Source organism: Euprymna scolopes, chromosome 16, assembly GCF_053919585.1.
Source record: "Euprymna scolopes isolate OS-2025 chromosome 16, ASM5391958v1, whole genome shotgun sequence".
Taxonomy (NCBI): domain Eukaryota; kingdom Metazoa; phylum Mollusca; class Cephalopoda; order Sepiida; family Sepiolidae; genus Euprymna; species Euprymna scolopes.
Window position 1 is genome coordinate 140461376 of NC_136497.1, and position 19102 is coordinate 140480477.

The 19102-nt window shown below is 34.0% G+C and overlaps 1 protein-coding gene across 1 annotated transcript in view; it reads left to right on the top strand.

Annotated features, from left to right (window-relative positions):
- The window catches only part of LOC145296133 (uncharacterized), a 1188759-nt gene that overhangs the window by 833117 nt on the left and 336540 nt on the right, over positions 1–19102 (top strand). Inside the window, exon 12 of the mRNA XM_080142289.1 lies at positions 4234–4396. Within this exon, the coding sequence (XP_079998415.1) occupies positions 4234–4396 (163 nt within the window). The remainder of the gene's footprint in view (positions 1–4233; positions 4397–19102) is intronic.

A 19102-nucleotide genomic window follows, 5' to 3' on the forward strand; every position in this document is an offset into this window, starting at 1 on the left:
TTACATGACAACAAAAGCCTAGTTTAGAACGTATTTCACAAAAAAGATATAAAATGATAAACTAATCTAGATTATACAATTCAATTCTTTTCTACAAAAAAGAGAAGATTAAACTCACATTAAATTTTACGCATGCAAAAATAAGATTAGAAACTAAAAGATAATGGCTGCCTAAGATCAATTTTTAACGACCAATGTTTTTTTTAAAAGATGAGTGAACTCAGTAATAACAATATTTACAGGTTCTGCCATACAAAACTAGGAAGCGTGAGCCGCCTGACATCCAGCTGTAAAGTCCTGTTGGAGTGTGCACATGTCTGCACTGAAAAAATCTGTAAAAAGCTAATTATTTTGTGTAGCAGCAAGTTGCAGGAGCATTTGCCAGAAAGAACAGTTGGAAATAAGTCATGCACCATCCATTATGCCTATGAAATTCCGACAGCTACATACCTAGAAAACAAAGTTGTAAAACCTGTATTTAGTTATATGGGACAAAAAGGAAGAAAGTAGTTACCCTAGTTGAAGTAACTGTTTCTAATGATGATGGTCTTAACAGAGCTGAGAGCGAAAAGATAACGAAACACCAAGGTTTTATGCACGATCTGAAATGAAACTGGAATCTTGGGAAGATCTCCTTTATTCCAGTAATTATAGGAGCCAACTGAGTCACGAAAAAGAATTTTAAAAACTACCTGTTGAATATATCGGGTGAAGAGAAATACACACTAAAAAACCGTTTGAACCTTAAAATGACCTCTTGTTTGTAGTGATTGAAATTGTGGATTATTTTGTATCTGATAGGATGTCGCATGCACATCAAAAGAAAAATTATAAAGACATACGTTAGATTTAGATTGTTTGGACTAATATTTTCATCTTGGTTGTTTTTCACAACGTTTTGGCCAATGTAACCTTCGACCATCTTCAGGTGCATTCACACTAGATATTATTGGTAAACAACAACCAAAAACAAACAAACCTATCCATACATATACACATTCACCAAATAATTTCCAGTGTGAATATACCTTAAGATGATCGACGGTTACAAGGCCGAAACGTTGTTGGAAAAATAACCAAGATGTGAATAATTATAAATTGTTCGATCGGGCGATCCTATTTATTAAAAACAAGGGTAAAAAGTGATAACCTACTACGAACATAAAATTAGTGTATCTATATACTAATTTAATATGCATAGAATGCCATCACTGTCTACCTTCCTTTTTAATAAATAGGATCTCCTTATCGAATACTTTATAATATGGAAACCGTGACACACGTACGTACGTACATACGGTAAAGATACTAAGTATTAATATATAGACTAATCGTAGAAAACTAATTATTTTTGTTTTTAATTCTTCCTCTGACATAGGAGCAAAGATTAGAGCTCAGTCATTCATTTATAATTAAAATGAGGCTAATGTAGAGAAAGACCAGTGGCATCTCTTCTGTAAGAATGTGGCTGTAAAGAAAAGGAGACATCTTTTCACTAGATTTTGCGGTATTCTATCATGAAAAGAAAAGAGTCATAATAGCAAGTGTTCCATTTAAGACGCTATACAGGGTGCAACGATTAAGTTGTTGCCCTAATAAAACAACACTACAGCTTAATTTCAAAACTTTTACTGAAACAATCAATTCAGATAACTTGATTATATTCAATGTAGCCACCGTCAGGGTCAGTCACCACCTAGCTACGGATCCGGAGCTGGGAGCATGCCTTTTCCATAAGCGCCAGCGGGAGTCTAGCGAATACTCAGCGGATGGCGGCGATCAGAGTGTCTTTGGTGTTGTGGGAGGTCATGTTGGTGATGTTCTCGACGTAGGATTAAACAAAGTGATCCAGCGGGTTCAAATCAGGGGAGGAGGAGGGACCAGTTAGAGAAGGATACAAAGTTGTTGCACTCCTTCTGAAGCCAAGCCTGGGTCTCTTTGGACTTGGGGGCAGGCGCCGAATCCTACTGCCACACCCAAGTTCAAGTGGCTACTGGATTGTACCAGGGGGTCACTACACTTTTCAGCACATACAGGTACTGTATTGTTGCTGACTTTCAAGCCGACTTCAAAGATGTGAGGTGACATAGTGTGGCCCTCACTTGAAACCACAGGAAAGACTATAACCCTGATTGGAAACTTTGTTTTCATAATCTGGGCACGTCCCTGTTATTCGTAGCAATCCAGCGATACATTTGGAGGGTGCTGGCAATATCCGGTTTATCATTACTGCGATCGATAGAGAGCTAATTTCCAATCTCGCTCGTTGAACATTGTGTCACTTTCAAGAATTGATAGAAGGCTCCTATCACTCCTGAGATTTGTACACAACTGGCCAACTAGTAGATTTTCTGCAACAAAATAAGAAAACCGATTTTCATCAAATGGAAATGGAATCATGTCGTCTTTTCTAGCGCGAAAATGTTATCCTTCCACCCTGTACAATTTTTGATAAGAATACAACGCCGACTTTAGACGATTTACCTCTCGGGGAAATTTTTACCCTCGGGATCAAATTCAACAAATTCTATGCCATTTCTTGGTTGTTTTTTCCATGTTGACTGTAATATGTTGGTTCTGTGCAGTTCTAGAAGGTTCACGCTCTCAAAGTTTATCTTCTTTCATTAAGAAAGACTTGCTTTATTGCTAATCGACTAAAGCGAATCTACCGGATAATACCACCGGGGTTGCACTAGAAAGTCAGAGTGATACTCCTTTGGGGTGCTTTCTTCAATCTCATTTTCCGACCCTTGTGTCCCCGCGTGAAAGAAGTAAATACACGACCACTCCTCAGTTTAGTGCATGCATAGTGACTATGACCATGCTAACTTGATAGAGACTACTTTAGAAAGGAGCTCTTAGCCTCGAAATATTAGAAAATATTTGGACACCATATCACATGCGTATGGACATTGGTCATACTAACTTGGAAGCATGCACAATAATTAAATTATATATATATATATATATATATATATATATGTGTGTGTGTGTGTGTGTGTGTGTGTGTGTGTGTGTGTGTGTGCGTTAGGTGAATGTATTGATTATGCCAGAAATATGACCAGTTCATTAAAAAAAATATCCTAACATTCCCATTGAATCTACTTAAGGTATAATGGTCGACTCGACCACGTAGTTACATTTTCTTGTATCAAGACATGTGTGCATATATGTGATGATTGTGACGAGTGCCACTCCCTCAGACATTTAAAATTCATGAGTCCAAATGCTTGAGAGAGTATATATACAAAGATGATGTTACAGAGTCTTAGCTTTGTACGACAGCTAAGTCTCTCTCTCGGTTCAAAATGTTGAGATCCAGCAACAAGCAAGAACAAGATAGCCAGCAACAAGTTAAACTGCAGACCAGCTTAATGCGGGTATTGGTCTCCCGCTTTATGGTTTTTTAAATCAGAGATTTGCTTCTCCTAGAAAGGTGGCCTTCACCACGGCTTACGGGAGCCCTCTCCACCCCAATACACATATACACACACACAAATATACACGGTGCTAGTTGGCCGTTGACCCAGAAAAGGAGTTCATTCGCCCTTTGGAAGGTTTTGTTTTTAATCCTTCAGGGAGACTAGCCGCCCTCCTCACCAAACAAGTCTGGTGGGGGAACCAGTTTAGTCGCCGGTGAACCGACCATGAGGCAGGTAGTACTGGGTTACATGGTACCAGTAGCATATGACATGACCTGACATAAATGTACATAGATACATACATACATACATACATACATACATACATACATACATTCATACATACATATTTTATATAACTTTCTACATGTAATACATTCTTATGTTCTAATTTCCGTGAGGAGTCAGGTGGCATATCCGTGATGCTATATATTTCGCGAAGTCATCTCTTCGTCAGGCGTGTGTTTTACTTTCAAATGTGTGTGATAGATCTTACTGTAGATCGAGTTATTGAAATGATTTTATTTATTCTAAACGTTTTAGCACCCAATATTATTTATGGCAAGCTTTATAAATAGTCAACCGCTATTATCTTTCTTTGTGTTCTTAACTTATAATTTTTTAACTGATCATTTTTTAAAAATGTATTTATTTATCATTCGTTTGTTATTCATTTATTTGCTGCGATTCTGTTAGATTGAGCTATTAAAAAAAATCCTTCCTTTACTGTCGAAGATTGAATTATAAATGTTGTATATGTAATTCCGAATAAGAAATTAAATACTTCTTCTTTCTTTTATTCTATTTTCAGTCATGTTTCTAGTTATATCAGCCGCTACCCGGAAGTGCAAGCTTTGATGTCAAGTGAGTCCTCTGGCCATCTCACTCTATTTCTTCCCAACGATGCTACGTTGTCGACGATACCTGGACGGATTAAACAGAAATTCGCTCTTAACCAAACCTACCTTAATGAGGTAAAGGAATTGATTTATGTATATCAACTTAAACAAACAACTGTTTTTTTTGTTGCGTGATGTGTGACCCTCAGAAATCTAAACAAAAAAAAATAATAGACAAAAATCTGTGATCAGTAATTCTGGTGGCTGATTTGGATTTGTAAACGTACTTACATTTAGATTGCTTATTCGCTAATATTTAAACAAAATCTTACAAAAAGAAAAGAAAAAGAAAATACAACTCAAATCAAGACACAATTTCATACGCAGTATGAACATAAATGTTTAGAAGCACTTATGCACACATGCACGCACACATATGTATATATTTCATTATTTTTTAAATGAAAAAAAAAACTTATCTGAAAGCAAAGAGCTTAACTTTTGAGTCTGGACGTGATTAGTCTCTCAAGCGTTTCCTCTCCATTGTATAATTATCATAACGAGAGATTGATTTTACTCGTTCCCCCATTTCTCTCTCCCGATAGTTTGATTTTATTTTAGCCATTTCCCCATTTGAATTCGTTTCCCCATACAAAAAAAACAAACTTCGATTAGTCTGTGTAAAGTGAAGGTGAAACCCGGTCGGCTGACTCTATCCCCATATATATATTTTCTTTTCTTTTTAACCTTCATTAGATGTTTTCCATCCGTCTTTGCGTTTACTATATATATATATATATATATATATATATATATATATATATATATATATATATATATATACGTACTTTTTAATCATATTAAATAAAAAAATTTTCAAATTGCTACAAACAAATAAGCTAAATATAATTATATGTATATATATATATATGATATATATGTATATATATATTCATCTATATATCTATATGTAGAGAGCATATATATATATAATATATATATATATATGTGCTTTTTAATTATATATTAAATAAAGTTTTTTCAAATTGCTACGAACAAATAAGCTAAATATAATTATATATATATGATATATATATGTATATATATATCCATCTATATATTTATATGTAGAGAGCATCTATATATATATATATATATATATATATATATATATATATATATATACACGTACTTTTTAATTATATATCAAATAAAGTTTTTTTTCAAATTGCTACGAACAAATAAGCTAAAAATAATTATATGTATATATATATATATATGATATATGTGTATATATATATTCATCTGTATATCTATATGTAGAGAGCATCTATATATAATATATATATGTATATATACGTATTTTTTAATTATATATTAAATAATTTTTTTTCAAATTGCTACGAACAAATAAGCTAAATATAATTATATATGTATATGTATATATATTCATCTATATATCTATATATGTAGAGAGCATCTATATATATATATATATATATATATATATATATATATATATATATACGTAGTTTTTAATTATATATTAAATAATTTTTTTCAAATTGCTACGAATAAGCTAAATATAATTATATATATATATATATATATATATATATATATGATATATATGTATATATATATATATATTCATCTATATATCTATATGTAAGGAGCATATATATAATATATATATATACGTACTTTTTAATTATATATTAAATAAAGTTTTTTTTCAAATTGCTACGAACAAATAAGCTGAATATAATTATATGCATATATAATATATATATATATATTCATTTATATATTTATATGTAGAAAGCATCTATATATGATATATATATATATATATATATTACATATATTATTATATTCATCTATATATCTATATGTAGTGAGCATCTATAATTATATTAAAGATAACCGACTACAGCGTTAACGTTATCTGAAGTTGCGTCGTTAGCTTGAAGGCGGATGCGAGAAAAACGTGGCGTCTTAATTGGCCCGCTTTCCGGTTTTCTCAGTTAGACAAAGAGAACAATAGTCTTGAGACGATTTAAATAAAGATATTTAATTTCCTCATCGAGAGTCGCCTTCAAAGAACAGCAACGATTCAAAGACGAGATTAAAAGTAATTTTCTTATTGGATTCGTGATTTAAATTCCATCGTCTCTCTAAATCGTAGAAGCGATTCCGATTTCGTAATATAATTAATTCAAGTGAGGTAAAATAAAACCACGAAAACATGTACTTAGACCATTGGTTTAATTTGATAATTGTCTTGCAAGATAGGCCTTATATATTTGAAAATGTTCATTTCTTGTTGTCTGACCACCGGTTGTTTTTGTTAAATTTTTTTTATGGTAAAACGTATAAAAATCGACTGAACTTTAAGCTTTTATTTCTCTCACTAAAACTTTATCATCACACTAGTTAAAACCACTGTTAATAATTTTCTCTGTTACTCTGTACTAAAAACTAAACCAAATTTCCATGAAGAAACTTTATTCCTACATCTGGCTTTTTATCATTAACCTTTTCCTCGAGTGGCTTTTACACAAAAACAATACCGTTCGATTGCGCCCAGCTGTATATAACGTGATCGATTTCAAGTCCAATGTAAATAAATTCTTATGGCTCCCAATTCTTAAATAACCAATTTCAAACATTAATGTTCATCGCGGTATTTTTTTCACTCTAACCTTACACTCACTAACCCTTATCCTCGAATTGCTTTTGGACCTTCATAATCCGTAATCTCCTTGTAAAAACACTAGTGTACGTTGATAGAGATTCGCAAAACGTTGGTAAAATTTAATACTTGTTTATCAGAATGTGAGTCCCATGCAGTATTTCCTCGGTATTTGCGGAAGTTACGTTTTTACAACCCTTCCCTGCGAATAGCCAACAAAACGCAAGTATTTGCTGTAATTTTAAAACGTATGGGATTATTTACGGAAGTTACTCTTACTCCTTAATGCAGTAATATATATCGGTTCACTTAAAAGTAGTCCAGAAAATGTAGTATAGGACAGACACATCCTTTTATTGTTTAAATTACCTGTAGCATTGTTTAAATTACCTGTAGTATTGTTTAAATTACCTGTAGCATTGTTTAAATTACCTGTAGTATTGTTTAAATTACATGTAGTATTGTTTAAATTACCTCTAGCATTGTTTAAATTAGCATTAGTATTATAAAAGATGCTGAAAGTGCTTCCCGTTAACATCTATGCATTTCTGGGAACATTTAACAGCGTTTGTAGATACTGCCTGTAGATATTCTCTAGTGATCCTCCTAATAGCGTTGATAATGTTCTCCTTTAGTTGGTCTAGATCATGAGGATTACTTGCATAACATTTTTGTTTTAAAGTCCCCCAAAGATAAAAATCACACGATAAAAAGTCCGGGGAACGTGGTGGCTACAACCTTTTGCTTATTGTTCTCTCTTCCGTAAACCTGTCATGAACTCGTGTCAGAAGCGCCATCTTGTTGGAAAAAGAATCACGTTTTGTCTTGTGGTGTCAGTTGGTCGGTAAGAGAACGATTAGAGAAGTCTGGCTACTTTTAAGTGTGCCATACTGTAGTAATATGTCATGCAGTTATGTATTTCACTAAAGTATTTTTAATTTTGTACTGCAACAAATCAAAAGAAACACAAGTACAGGAGAAGAGTATTACTGCAAAGTACCCATACGTTTTTACTTTACCGCCAAATCATTTTCTATGCGTACAACATATGTATTAGAATTGACAGAAAATGGAACAGATTTAAAGCTAAGTTTAGATGAATACTGTACGAACAGTTCAGGTAATAATACAGTCCAATTCAGTTATAATTAGGGATAGGACAACAGCATATTCTTTTCATTGTGTTTACTCTCGAGTGTGTATCCCTTGATATCTTATATGCTTTTATATAGAGTGATGTGGTTCTCGGTTGATTAGCTGTAACTAACTGTGTTGGATATATACTCGAGAGTAAAAAGAACGATGATCCTGAATATGACCTTAAATCAGATGGTGAAGCCCCAGCTTGCTGGCTTTTGGTAGTGTGGAGCCATGATTTCAATGCTCATTTCTCCCAGAACCACTCTGAACCGAAGTGGTAGTATCTGTTAGGGTCCCAACTATGGGTTAAATAGAAACCGACTTGAAAAAAACAACAACAAATATATTCTATTAAAAGAAAAAAACTTCAAAATAACTCGATTTGGCCAAAAATAACCTGAAAAAGGTTGATACGCCATAAAACAAAAGGAACCCATCAAGCAACCAAATAATAGAAAAGAATATGCTGTTGTCATATCCCTAATAAAATTATCCAACATAAAACAAACGCTAGACAGTAGATTCGAAATTTATCCGCTATATTTTTTTACAAGCGAGCCACCACTATAATAAAGTGGTGTCTCGCTTGTAAAAATATACTGGATAAATTTCGGATCTAGCTTAAAAGCCACTCAAGGATGAGGGTAAAATAGTACACGGCGGAGGTCAGTGAAACAGCATTATCGTAATCGTTAGTGGCGGAAATTGGGTAGAATATAATTATTATTGTAGTTAGCTGGTAAACAGATAGGGTGAACAGAGTTCCACTGGCAGGCGGTTCGATAAACGAGACTTTCTTTATATTTCAAGCGAAATGATGATGCTCTGACGAACTGCAAGCACTTGTACCTCCTCGACGTGACTACCCCCGACAAACCCGACAAGCAACTAAGTCCCACCCCTTTACAGTAGAGATCCCTAGGTGTAAGAAAGCCTTTACTTCCCCAGAACTGCAAGTCTTCGGAACTCCCTTCCGGGATACTGCTTTTTCCCAACTGTACTGATATGCAGAAGTTCAAGTGTAATGTGAACAAACATCTTTCTACTCATCTGCTTTTATAATGCACCCGCAGATTATGTCCCCGATAGTAGCCCCCTACTTCAAAGTAGTACTTGCCTTGTTTAGGGTGAAGATTGAATAAAAAAAAATATCTCCGGATCAAGCGAAAAAAACACAAAATTGGCAATAATGTTTACCGAGACTTCGTTTTTCTGACCTCATGAGGCTACGCTGTCATTTTAGTAACAGCGAACATGTGAGATTACATTTTAATGTAAAATGAAATTCGCACTTTCATTCCGATTTAATCATTAGTTAAGTTTGATGCAGGAATCACTGCCCCTTAGAAGTAACAGTCTGATTTTGAAAAAAGTTAACACCCTTATACAGCCTAATGTCATGAATGTATTTGAGAAGATTTATCACCACACAAGTAGAGCGCTAGTGTATAAAATCCACAGTATGTTCTCTGATAAGATGCGTCCGAAATTAATGTTTCTGTTTAAAGCACAACTGAAACATGATACTTTACTTTTGCATTTTAAAATTTAATTAAAATTTAATTAAAATTTAATTAAAATTTAATTAAAATTTAATTATATGAAAGAAAAACGTTCTCTACAGTACAATGTGCAATGCAATGCATTGTTGGCTTAGTCTCTGTGGGGAGGTATGTAACGCTTCATCCCTGTGCATCGTGATGGGTCTCGATTAAAGCAGGAAATCAATCGATTTGATTGAAAAATAGGCAATTCAACTGATATCGATGGCAATAAATGTATTGGAAGTGTGGAATATTCCTAGACCATATTTTAATCTCAGGCAGGTCCGGGCCTCCTGCTAGTATATATATATATATATATATATATATATATATATATATCTGTGTGTGTGTGAGTGTGTGTGTGTATGCATGCATGTATGTATATATGTATGTGTGTGTGTGTAAATGTCAACTGAATTAAATGAATAAATTGTAACATTGTAAGAATCATGAAATTTGGAATATAGACTTTTGTCATTTATTCGTCATATGCTCTGTAATCACATTGAGCCTCTTAAATAAGGCTTAGTTTGTATAAAAAGAAAATATAAGTATATTAAAAGTATTTTGACAGATATATATATATATATATATATATATATATATATATATATATATATATATATATATATATATATACGGAAGCCCCGTGGCGTAATAAATAAAGTTTTCAGTAAAATTCTGTTGTAAGTGACATTTTTTTAAAAGTTTGTTTATTCAACCTTTAAAAGACCTGACGGAATGAGACCATGATACCTTCATTCAAAATTCTTTACAGATTCCTGCTCACGCTAGTCGGTACTGGTTTTATTTGCAATGTATTAGATTTGCATCGTTACTATCATAGGTATTACCTTGCAAATATTACTAGTACCAACTGGCTTGAGCGGGAATCTGTATGGAATTTTTGACGAAGTTATGATGGTCCTGTTCCGTCAGGTCTATTAAAGGTTGAACCACCAACCTTTAAAAGAATATCAGTTATAAATAATTTTACTGAAAACTTTATTTATTACGCCACGTCATGACGAGGAACAGTAAATGCTGTTTGATGAAATTAACCAGCTTTAAAAATGTAGGTGATGTAGAGGAATAGTTTTGGAGTTTTCAATGTTTCGATAAAACTCAGGAATACTTCGTAAAGTATGCTGACATAAGGCACATATAAGTCTGCGTTCCATCCTTACTTTGTCAGGGGAATTTATATACAGTCTTTTAACTGAATTTTGTACTTGCTTTCTTGTCTTGTTTTACTTTCGATTTGTCTTTCGGAACCTTTTGGCATCTTTTCAAGATTTAGCTTGGTATAGCTTCATTTCTACGAGACATTTAAAATGAAACCTACAATTATTTTACTTCTTTCTGTTTTTGTTCTGTCTTTTTTTTTTTTTTTAACGTTCCTTCACTAAAGAAAGGGAGGTGATTCCGTCGACATTATAAAATCAACATCAATAAGCCAAAAATAGTCTTAGCTATTTTATTGATTTCAACAATCGTTTTCATAATATTCGGTCGAAAAAGTGCGAATAATAATGAGCAAGTCCGAAATGAAATAAACAGCCAAAGTCTTTAAATAAAGAAGAAAAAACTTCTATTTAAATATATATATATATATATATATATATATATATATATATATATATATATATATATATATATATATATATATATATATATAATGTACACGCATATACATGCACACATTACATACAGGGTGGAATGATAAAATTATCGCTCTAGGAAAAACGGCATGATTCCATTTCTGTTTGATGAAATCGGTTTTTTCCCCTTTTTTTTGTTGTTGCAAACTATCTACTAGTTGGCCAGTTATGTACAAATCTCAAGAGCGATAGGAGTCTACTATCATGTCTGAAAGTGACACAAAGTTCAACGAGCGAGATCGCAAAAGCGTCGATGTACAACTCGTGCTACTGATGCAATTTATGACAATAGGATCATTTCAAGCACCCTCAAAATGCAAATCCGGACGGTTCAACTCTTGAGGGCACAGCTCAACGAAGTTTCTGACCAGGCTCATGGTTATTGGTGTGGTTTCAAGTGAAGGTCGCGTCATGCCACCTCACATCTTAGGAGTCGTCTTGAAAGTAAACACCAAAGTGTACCTGGATATGCTTAAGAGAGTGGTGAACCCCTGGTGCTATCAGGTGTCCACTGGCAGACCTGGGTGTAGGACCAGGCGCCGGACTACAATTCCAAAAAGACCAGGCTTGGCTTCACAAAAAGTGCTACGACTTCGTACCCTTTCTTTTACTGGTCATCTTCCTTTCCCGACCTGAACCCGCAGGACTACATCGTTGGGTCATACGTTGAGAACATCACGAACACGACCTCTCGCAACACCAAAACTAGTCTGATCGTCGCCATCCGCCGAGTATTCACCGAGCTCCTGATGGCGCTTGTAGAAAAGGCATGCTCTCTGTTCTTGAAATTATCGAGGCGGTGATTGAGGCTGAAGGCGGCGACCTTTTATATACATCAGCTCTACTTCATAATCAAGTTGCCTTAATTGATTGTTTTAATAAAAGTTTGAAAATAAATCTGTAGTGTTGTTTTCTTTAGGGCGACAAATGTTTCGTTTCACCATGTACAGGAGAGATGTAGGTGTCTATGATTTAGATTTTGAATTCATATTATTATGTTTATTTATAATGATAATGTGGTGTAGATGTGTACGTTTACCTCTCGCTTACCTTCAAGGAAGAAGGCGAATTTTGTTACATTGCATTAAAAAATTATTTACCTTGTTCTCATATGTATTTGATTAATTTTGACCAAAATAATGATGAATTAATTCAGTCGATATTCTCACGTACAGAAATTTTAAAAGTAGAAGAGAGAGTCACTTATCATTTAAGCGCATAGCTTAATGATAAACATGTGTTAGACCATTTTAATAACGCGTTATGCCTTCACTGAGGATTCCATCAAGATTAAGGAATCTCCGCTCGGCATCCCCTTCGGTGGTCATGCCGCACGTAATATTCGACTATTTCATCGGTTTTCGGTTCTCATATACTCAGCTCGGTTGGTCTTATGACCATTTTCCTGTTTTTATTTTTTTAATTTTTACTTTATGTACACTTAGTATTAGCTAAAAACGATTAGTAGATTTAAGGCTGATTGTTTTCACACATGTGTACCATGTGTTTTTATTCATATTTGATTCGGGATAGACCAACTCTGCTGCGATACTTTTTTGGCATACAACTGGATCTCTTGATAGGAAAGACACTGTTTACGAAATTTTCAGCTTAGGAAACGTGATGTAAAAATATTTTCTCTCTGCATACGAGCAATTCATCAGGATACGAAAGATCCGAATGACAGAAAGACTATTTTTGAGGCACCTAATTCTTTCGAAAATCATCTTCGAATTTAGAGGTTCCATTGTACTTTACTGGGTATGATAACAAAAAGTTGGGTGATTATATTTATAGCCAGGGGTGATAAGAACGATGCAACCATGTAGTAGAATCGCTGTATTAAATATACCAAATATCTAAAAAAGTTATCTTGCCATGTTATTTTCTTGTCTTGACATAAAACGGGGTCCTGCTCCTGGCCTTAACCGAATTAATGCTACTAATCTTTCACCGAAAGTATTTATGATACTAAACTTCTCTGGCTGAATTGATATTGCTAATTTTTGCTTGAAAAAACTATATATAATTGTCGCAATCGTTAAATTTCTTTTCTCTAGATATATTTTCCTTTGACATTTGTGGATCATTTTAGGCTAATAGATGAAAATTGCCCCTGTGGTTGAAAAAAAAGTATAAGGTGCTTCCAGATGAAGGTCGTTGGACCACGTGACCAACGTGCACAACTTAATGCATAGCGGAACAGACTATTTCTTTTTTACATACGCATCACCATTTATCAGGGCCAACAGGTCATTCGAGGATAAGAATTAAAGAGTGTACAGTAGAAATTGGACAATATAGTAATCGTTAGTAATGGAAATTCAGTAAATTTGTTAACTTATATGGAACGGTTCATCAAAAACTTGTTTACGTTAGACTTGAAGACAACCATATTGTCGTCAGCTGGAAAGCAGAAAAAGAGAAGACAATTCCATGGGCGTGCAGTTCTAAGAAAGAAGCTTTATTCATGGAATCTACGTTTGGGTTTAGGGACAGAAAGAAGGTGGGGAGAATTATTGATAGTGTTTTCTGCTAGACGGGTGTTTCTTGTAAAAGTTTGGCGAGGAGGGACCATAGGTTGGAGATCAGCCGAGCACTTGTCATAAAAATAACGATAAAGCAGAGACAAACTCGCAACATCTCTTCTGTGAGATAGAGGTTGCAGGGAAGAGAATATCTAGATAATTGACTTTCTTTTTACTATGTACAAAAATAACCCGTATCTATATCTCTGTCTCTAATATTATATAAAAAGTCACTTTGTGTGTGTGCTCGAGGTCCTTCCTCATAGATTCCGAAACGGCTGAGCCTATCTTTTGCAAACTTAACACAAAAGTAATTTATATTTCTGGCAGCGTTTTTAGATATGTTTCGCATAGAATTCATCCGTATCATAAGTATCGAAAATCGATGATATCCGATCGTAAACATAGTCTTTCTTCTCTTATAGATAAAAACAAATATTACAGGAACATTTTCTTACAACCGGTGTTACGTAAAATATTTCCCTGTAAAAATAATATTTATCTATAAAAGAAGATAGACTATGTTTAATGCCATCAAGCCCACATATCAGCTGACGTGATATTGTAAACAAACACAGACGGAATTTGATGAAAGACATTATCATTAATATATATATTTTTTTTTTGCGAATTAGTCCACCGGATAAATTATTCTTCGCAATATATAATATTCGATAGAGGATTGATTATAAAATAATGCATACACAATCTGTAAAAATTAAAATATCATGTTTAAGCGTATTGTATGACCGGGCAACGCCGGGCAGCCAACTAGTCTCTAATGTTCTATGTAATTCCTCTTCTTGTTGATAATAATTGTTTTAGAAATGATTATCGGCGTGTTTGAATATTCATCACAATCGAAATTGGGATGAGAAAAAATTGTATATTTGATGATATCCGAAAATTTGAGCCCAATGTGCGATTTAAATAAATAACTTAATAAATAAAACGATTCTTTGTATTTACACATTTTATTTTTTTTATTTTTAAAATCTAATTGTTTGTACTAATGGTAAAATGTTCAATATTGATTGATTACACACTAAAAAAATCGAATATCTCATAATAACGAATTTAGATTAAAAAAAAAATAGGAGCCGGAGAACTAAAAAAAAAAAAAAGATGTAAAGGCACGGTTGGCTATATAGTAAGAAAACTTGTGTGAGGATACTAAAAAGAGCTCTCGGTTGGTTTCAATAAAAAGCAGGCTAATGTTGGCAGCTGGTTTGGCTGCTATATACCCAGCATTACAATCTTGAAAAAAAAAATGGCAGGTCTCAGTAATGACTACAAATACAGATTCTGCCACACAGAATTGGAAAGTGTGAGTCAAGTTGCAGCAATCTTTTGGGGGATGGCCTTTACACAGCGAGACATGATGGAATATGTAAGTACCTCCACTGGACCATCTGTAAAAATTAAACATCCAGTGTAGCAGCAAATCCTGGGAACATCAACCTGAAAGAACAGTTTGAAATGGCTTATATACCATACATTACGACCATGTAATCCCTACAGCCACCTACTTTCAAAATGCTTCTGTGAAACCTAGCATAGTTATATGGAATAAGTCAGAGAGAGTAGCAACCTTGGTTGAAGTGAGTGCCCCTAATGATGGAGATCTGAATAGAGTTAAAAGGGAGAAACAGACCAAATATCAAGGTCTCATATATAATATGAAAAGAAACTGGAATCTTAGGGGGGATATCAATCATACCAGTTATCATAGGTGCCACAGCGCTTATGAAGAAGAACCTGAAGTCCTACCTAACTAATATTCCTGGTTAACTAAGTGCAAGAGAGATCCAAACAATTGCACTTAAGGGAACAGCTAGGATACTAAAAAGAGCTCTTGGTTGGTTTCAATAAAAAGCAGGGCAATGCTGGCAGCTGGTTTTGCTGCCTCATACCCAGCATTACAATCTTCAAAGAAAGAAAATTAAAAAATTGAAAAATAAAAGGAATTTTGTGTGAGTTCGCTCCCTATGAACTCGAAAATGGCTGGGTCGATTTTTATGAAATTTCACACGATTTATGTGCTTCGTAGTGTTCTCAGATGGTATTATGGAATTGAAACCGATGATTAAATGGTCAAAAGTAAGAATGCGATCATTGAATTATTTGATAAAAAAAATACTAGTACCATATATAGATATACAGTCTGCATCTAAATATTTTAAAATTGAAAAAAAGAAAGAATCAGAATCGATAAAACATATGAGAATCGTTCAATCACTATTTTATGCCCAGGTGCAACCTGGGCGTGACGAGGAAACGGATTATACACTAATCTGTGAGTAAACGTATAATACTATCACTATTTAAACTGTGACCAGATCGATTTGGGCGCCAATATATTTTCAGACGTAACTTTTTCTAGCAGTTTCAATAATTTTCATGTTCACTACATCCGAAAATCCTCTAACATAAATAGAAGGGAACATTTATTAAAGGTTGGAATCGGTTAGTAAGCTCTAACTGGAAATAATCGCTAATTATATTGTTTTTCAAGGCTTCGACATTATATTTCTTAACTGGAGTTTTAAGTTTCTTCTAAATGCGCTTTACATTAACGTTTAAGTAGAAAGTGGTGAGAAAATGTTTTCCATTGGACATCTCTCAACAGTTGGGTGTCTATGAACCAACTTGCGCTGGATCGGAAGGAATGGCGTAAAATAAGTCACGTGGGTTCGCAATCCGCACCGGAAGCGAAATATGCTGCTCATGATGACATTTCCAGGAATTCCTGAAAAACCAAACAGAGAATATTTTTGTCTATACGTATTGTTTGGATTCATTGGACTAGTGTTCTCATCTTGAGTGTTATTTTTATAACGTTTCGATCGATGTGACCTTTGACCTTCTTCACGAGTATCTCGTCGAACTATTTGATATTACGGTTCTGATTATTTTATTTATATGAGGATTGGTTATTCGTATTCTTCGGGCTACTATTCTCATTTTTAGTGTTAATTTTACAACACTTCGACCGGTGTAACATCCGATCTTCTTCAGGTGTATCTTGTTGATTAATATGAATAACGAATCCGTATTTAAAAAGTTCCCAATGTTTGTCTCCATTTTTCAATCAAGATCTCAATTTCCTTTGAATAGGCTCGTTTACCTCGATCCTAGTATTTTACTGATTTTTTTTTCTTTTTCTTTTTTGTGGCGGAGATAGATTTCTCATGGGAGTCAGCTGGAAGTTAACGAAAATGGCTTCGTTAGGTTGTCAGTTCTAATAAAGGCAGGCAAAAAAAAAATGATTGCGTGTTATTATTCTTCTTCTTCTTTTTCTTCTTTTCTTACGAGATCTCGTCGGGTCACGTGACAGACGTTTCAAAATCTAATGCAATGTTATAATGTCACAACCAATCGAAAACTCTAGACTGATGGCTGACCCGAGTCCCAAGAGAGAACACGACGATAAAGGCAATAACCTATCAACATAGATCGATAAAAGAGGCGAATAATAACCTCAAAACCTAAGGAAAGCGCATAGAAGTAACGGAAACGCCAGAGGAGGTGGTAAAGAGATAAAGAAAGAGAGAGAGAGAGAGAGAGAGAGAGAGAGAGTAGGAGGGAAAGAGAAGCAAAAAGCAACCAAATTAGTCAATCACTAGCATTAAGTACATGTTTTAAGAGGAGAATTTGAAGGTTTTATAAAAAATCTTTATGATACATATATACCCATCACAGAACAAGCAAGTTATATTCCAAAAATCATGTAAATTGAGCTGGTAGTTGTTTTTGTTTTATAAATAATAATTTTTCACGAATTTAATAGAAAATCGTGTCAATTACAAGTTTGATTTTGATTTCGAGAGTTCTGATTAAGTTGTCTCCCATTTATGTATAAAACCTGATGGATCCAAATCCTACGGCTAGCTTCGTCATATAATTTGCTTTTTATAATTTCTTTTTAAAGTTTCAGTTAGGGTGAGTGAGAGGTGCTGGACAAGTTGATGTGCAGAATACCAGACATGCAATACAAATAGACCATAAGCTGACTCCTCATCTACAGGATTGTGGTCTAAGGAAAGCCCAAGGGAGATGAGTGCACGGTCCTTATTCCATGCACGACGTTGCACTACAATTATCCTGATATTACACAACTGCTGATGGAGCAGCTGCTCTAAACGCTACCAAAGAGTTAGGACTCATGTATTATCAGTCGGAAACAGCAGCCAGGAACTGTCATTCCGGTACCCTCAAACCATCTAACAAAAGACAGTCCAATCCAACTGCACTGGCATATATAGCACTCATGCACCCCCGCAATGCCCTGTTTAGGGAAATGGGATGCGGCGGAAGCGGGGAAACGGCGTTCATTGCCTAGTCAGGAAACAAGGTTGACCACTAGGTGATTCTGTCGAGTCCCTGTAACAGCACCTCTGTCCCTGGCTAATAGGCAAAAAAGGAGTATGAAAGTCGGGCGATAGACAGAGCCTATCTATTCCTTACGCAGTTTAGGTCTGCAAACCGGTAATTTGTTTGAGTCAGCAGCTCTAGGAAGGTTGTTATCCAGGACTGAAGAGGCCCCCCTCCTCCAGTTCAAAATAAATAAATAAATATATATATGCATATATTATATATATATATATATATATATATATATATATATATATATATGTAAAATAATTACTTGATCAATCTGTGATTTTATTTTATATGGCACCTTTATTTCGTGACCAGCACATATTGCTTGTGAGAAATCCCTTTGATAGGATATTCCTAGGCTGAATATTCTATAGTCTTGTAACTTGTCAGAAAAAATATGATTCGCTTTAATGTTTACATTAATAGGAAATAACGCCAAATGCGATGAATGTTTTTGTTATAGTATAATGAACTATGAAAATGATGATACGCATGATTATTGTTTTTATTGTCTCAAATTCAAAATTTTAAAAAAGGAAAGAAACATACGAATAATCCAAGAAAAAGCAAAATAAAATTTAAATAAACAAAATATCGCATCTTGGGAATAGAGTAATTAGCGCATTTCCGAATTTATATTTTTTAGGTTTGGTTAATATTTTTGGATTTGGTTAATATTTTTGGGTATGTTTAATATTTTGGAGTTTGGTTAATATTTTTGGATTTGATTAATATTTTGGTTTTGGTTAATATTTTTGGATTTGGTTAATATTTTTTGGTTTGGTTAATATTTAGTAGTTTGGTTAATATTTTTGTGTTTGGTTAATATAAAAGTTTGACTTTAACTTGTAACGTAACACGCGCAATGGTTCTGTCTGGGGTTTAACCTG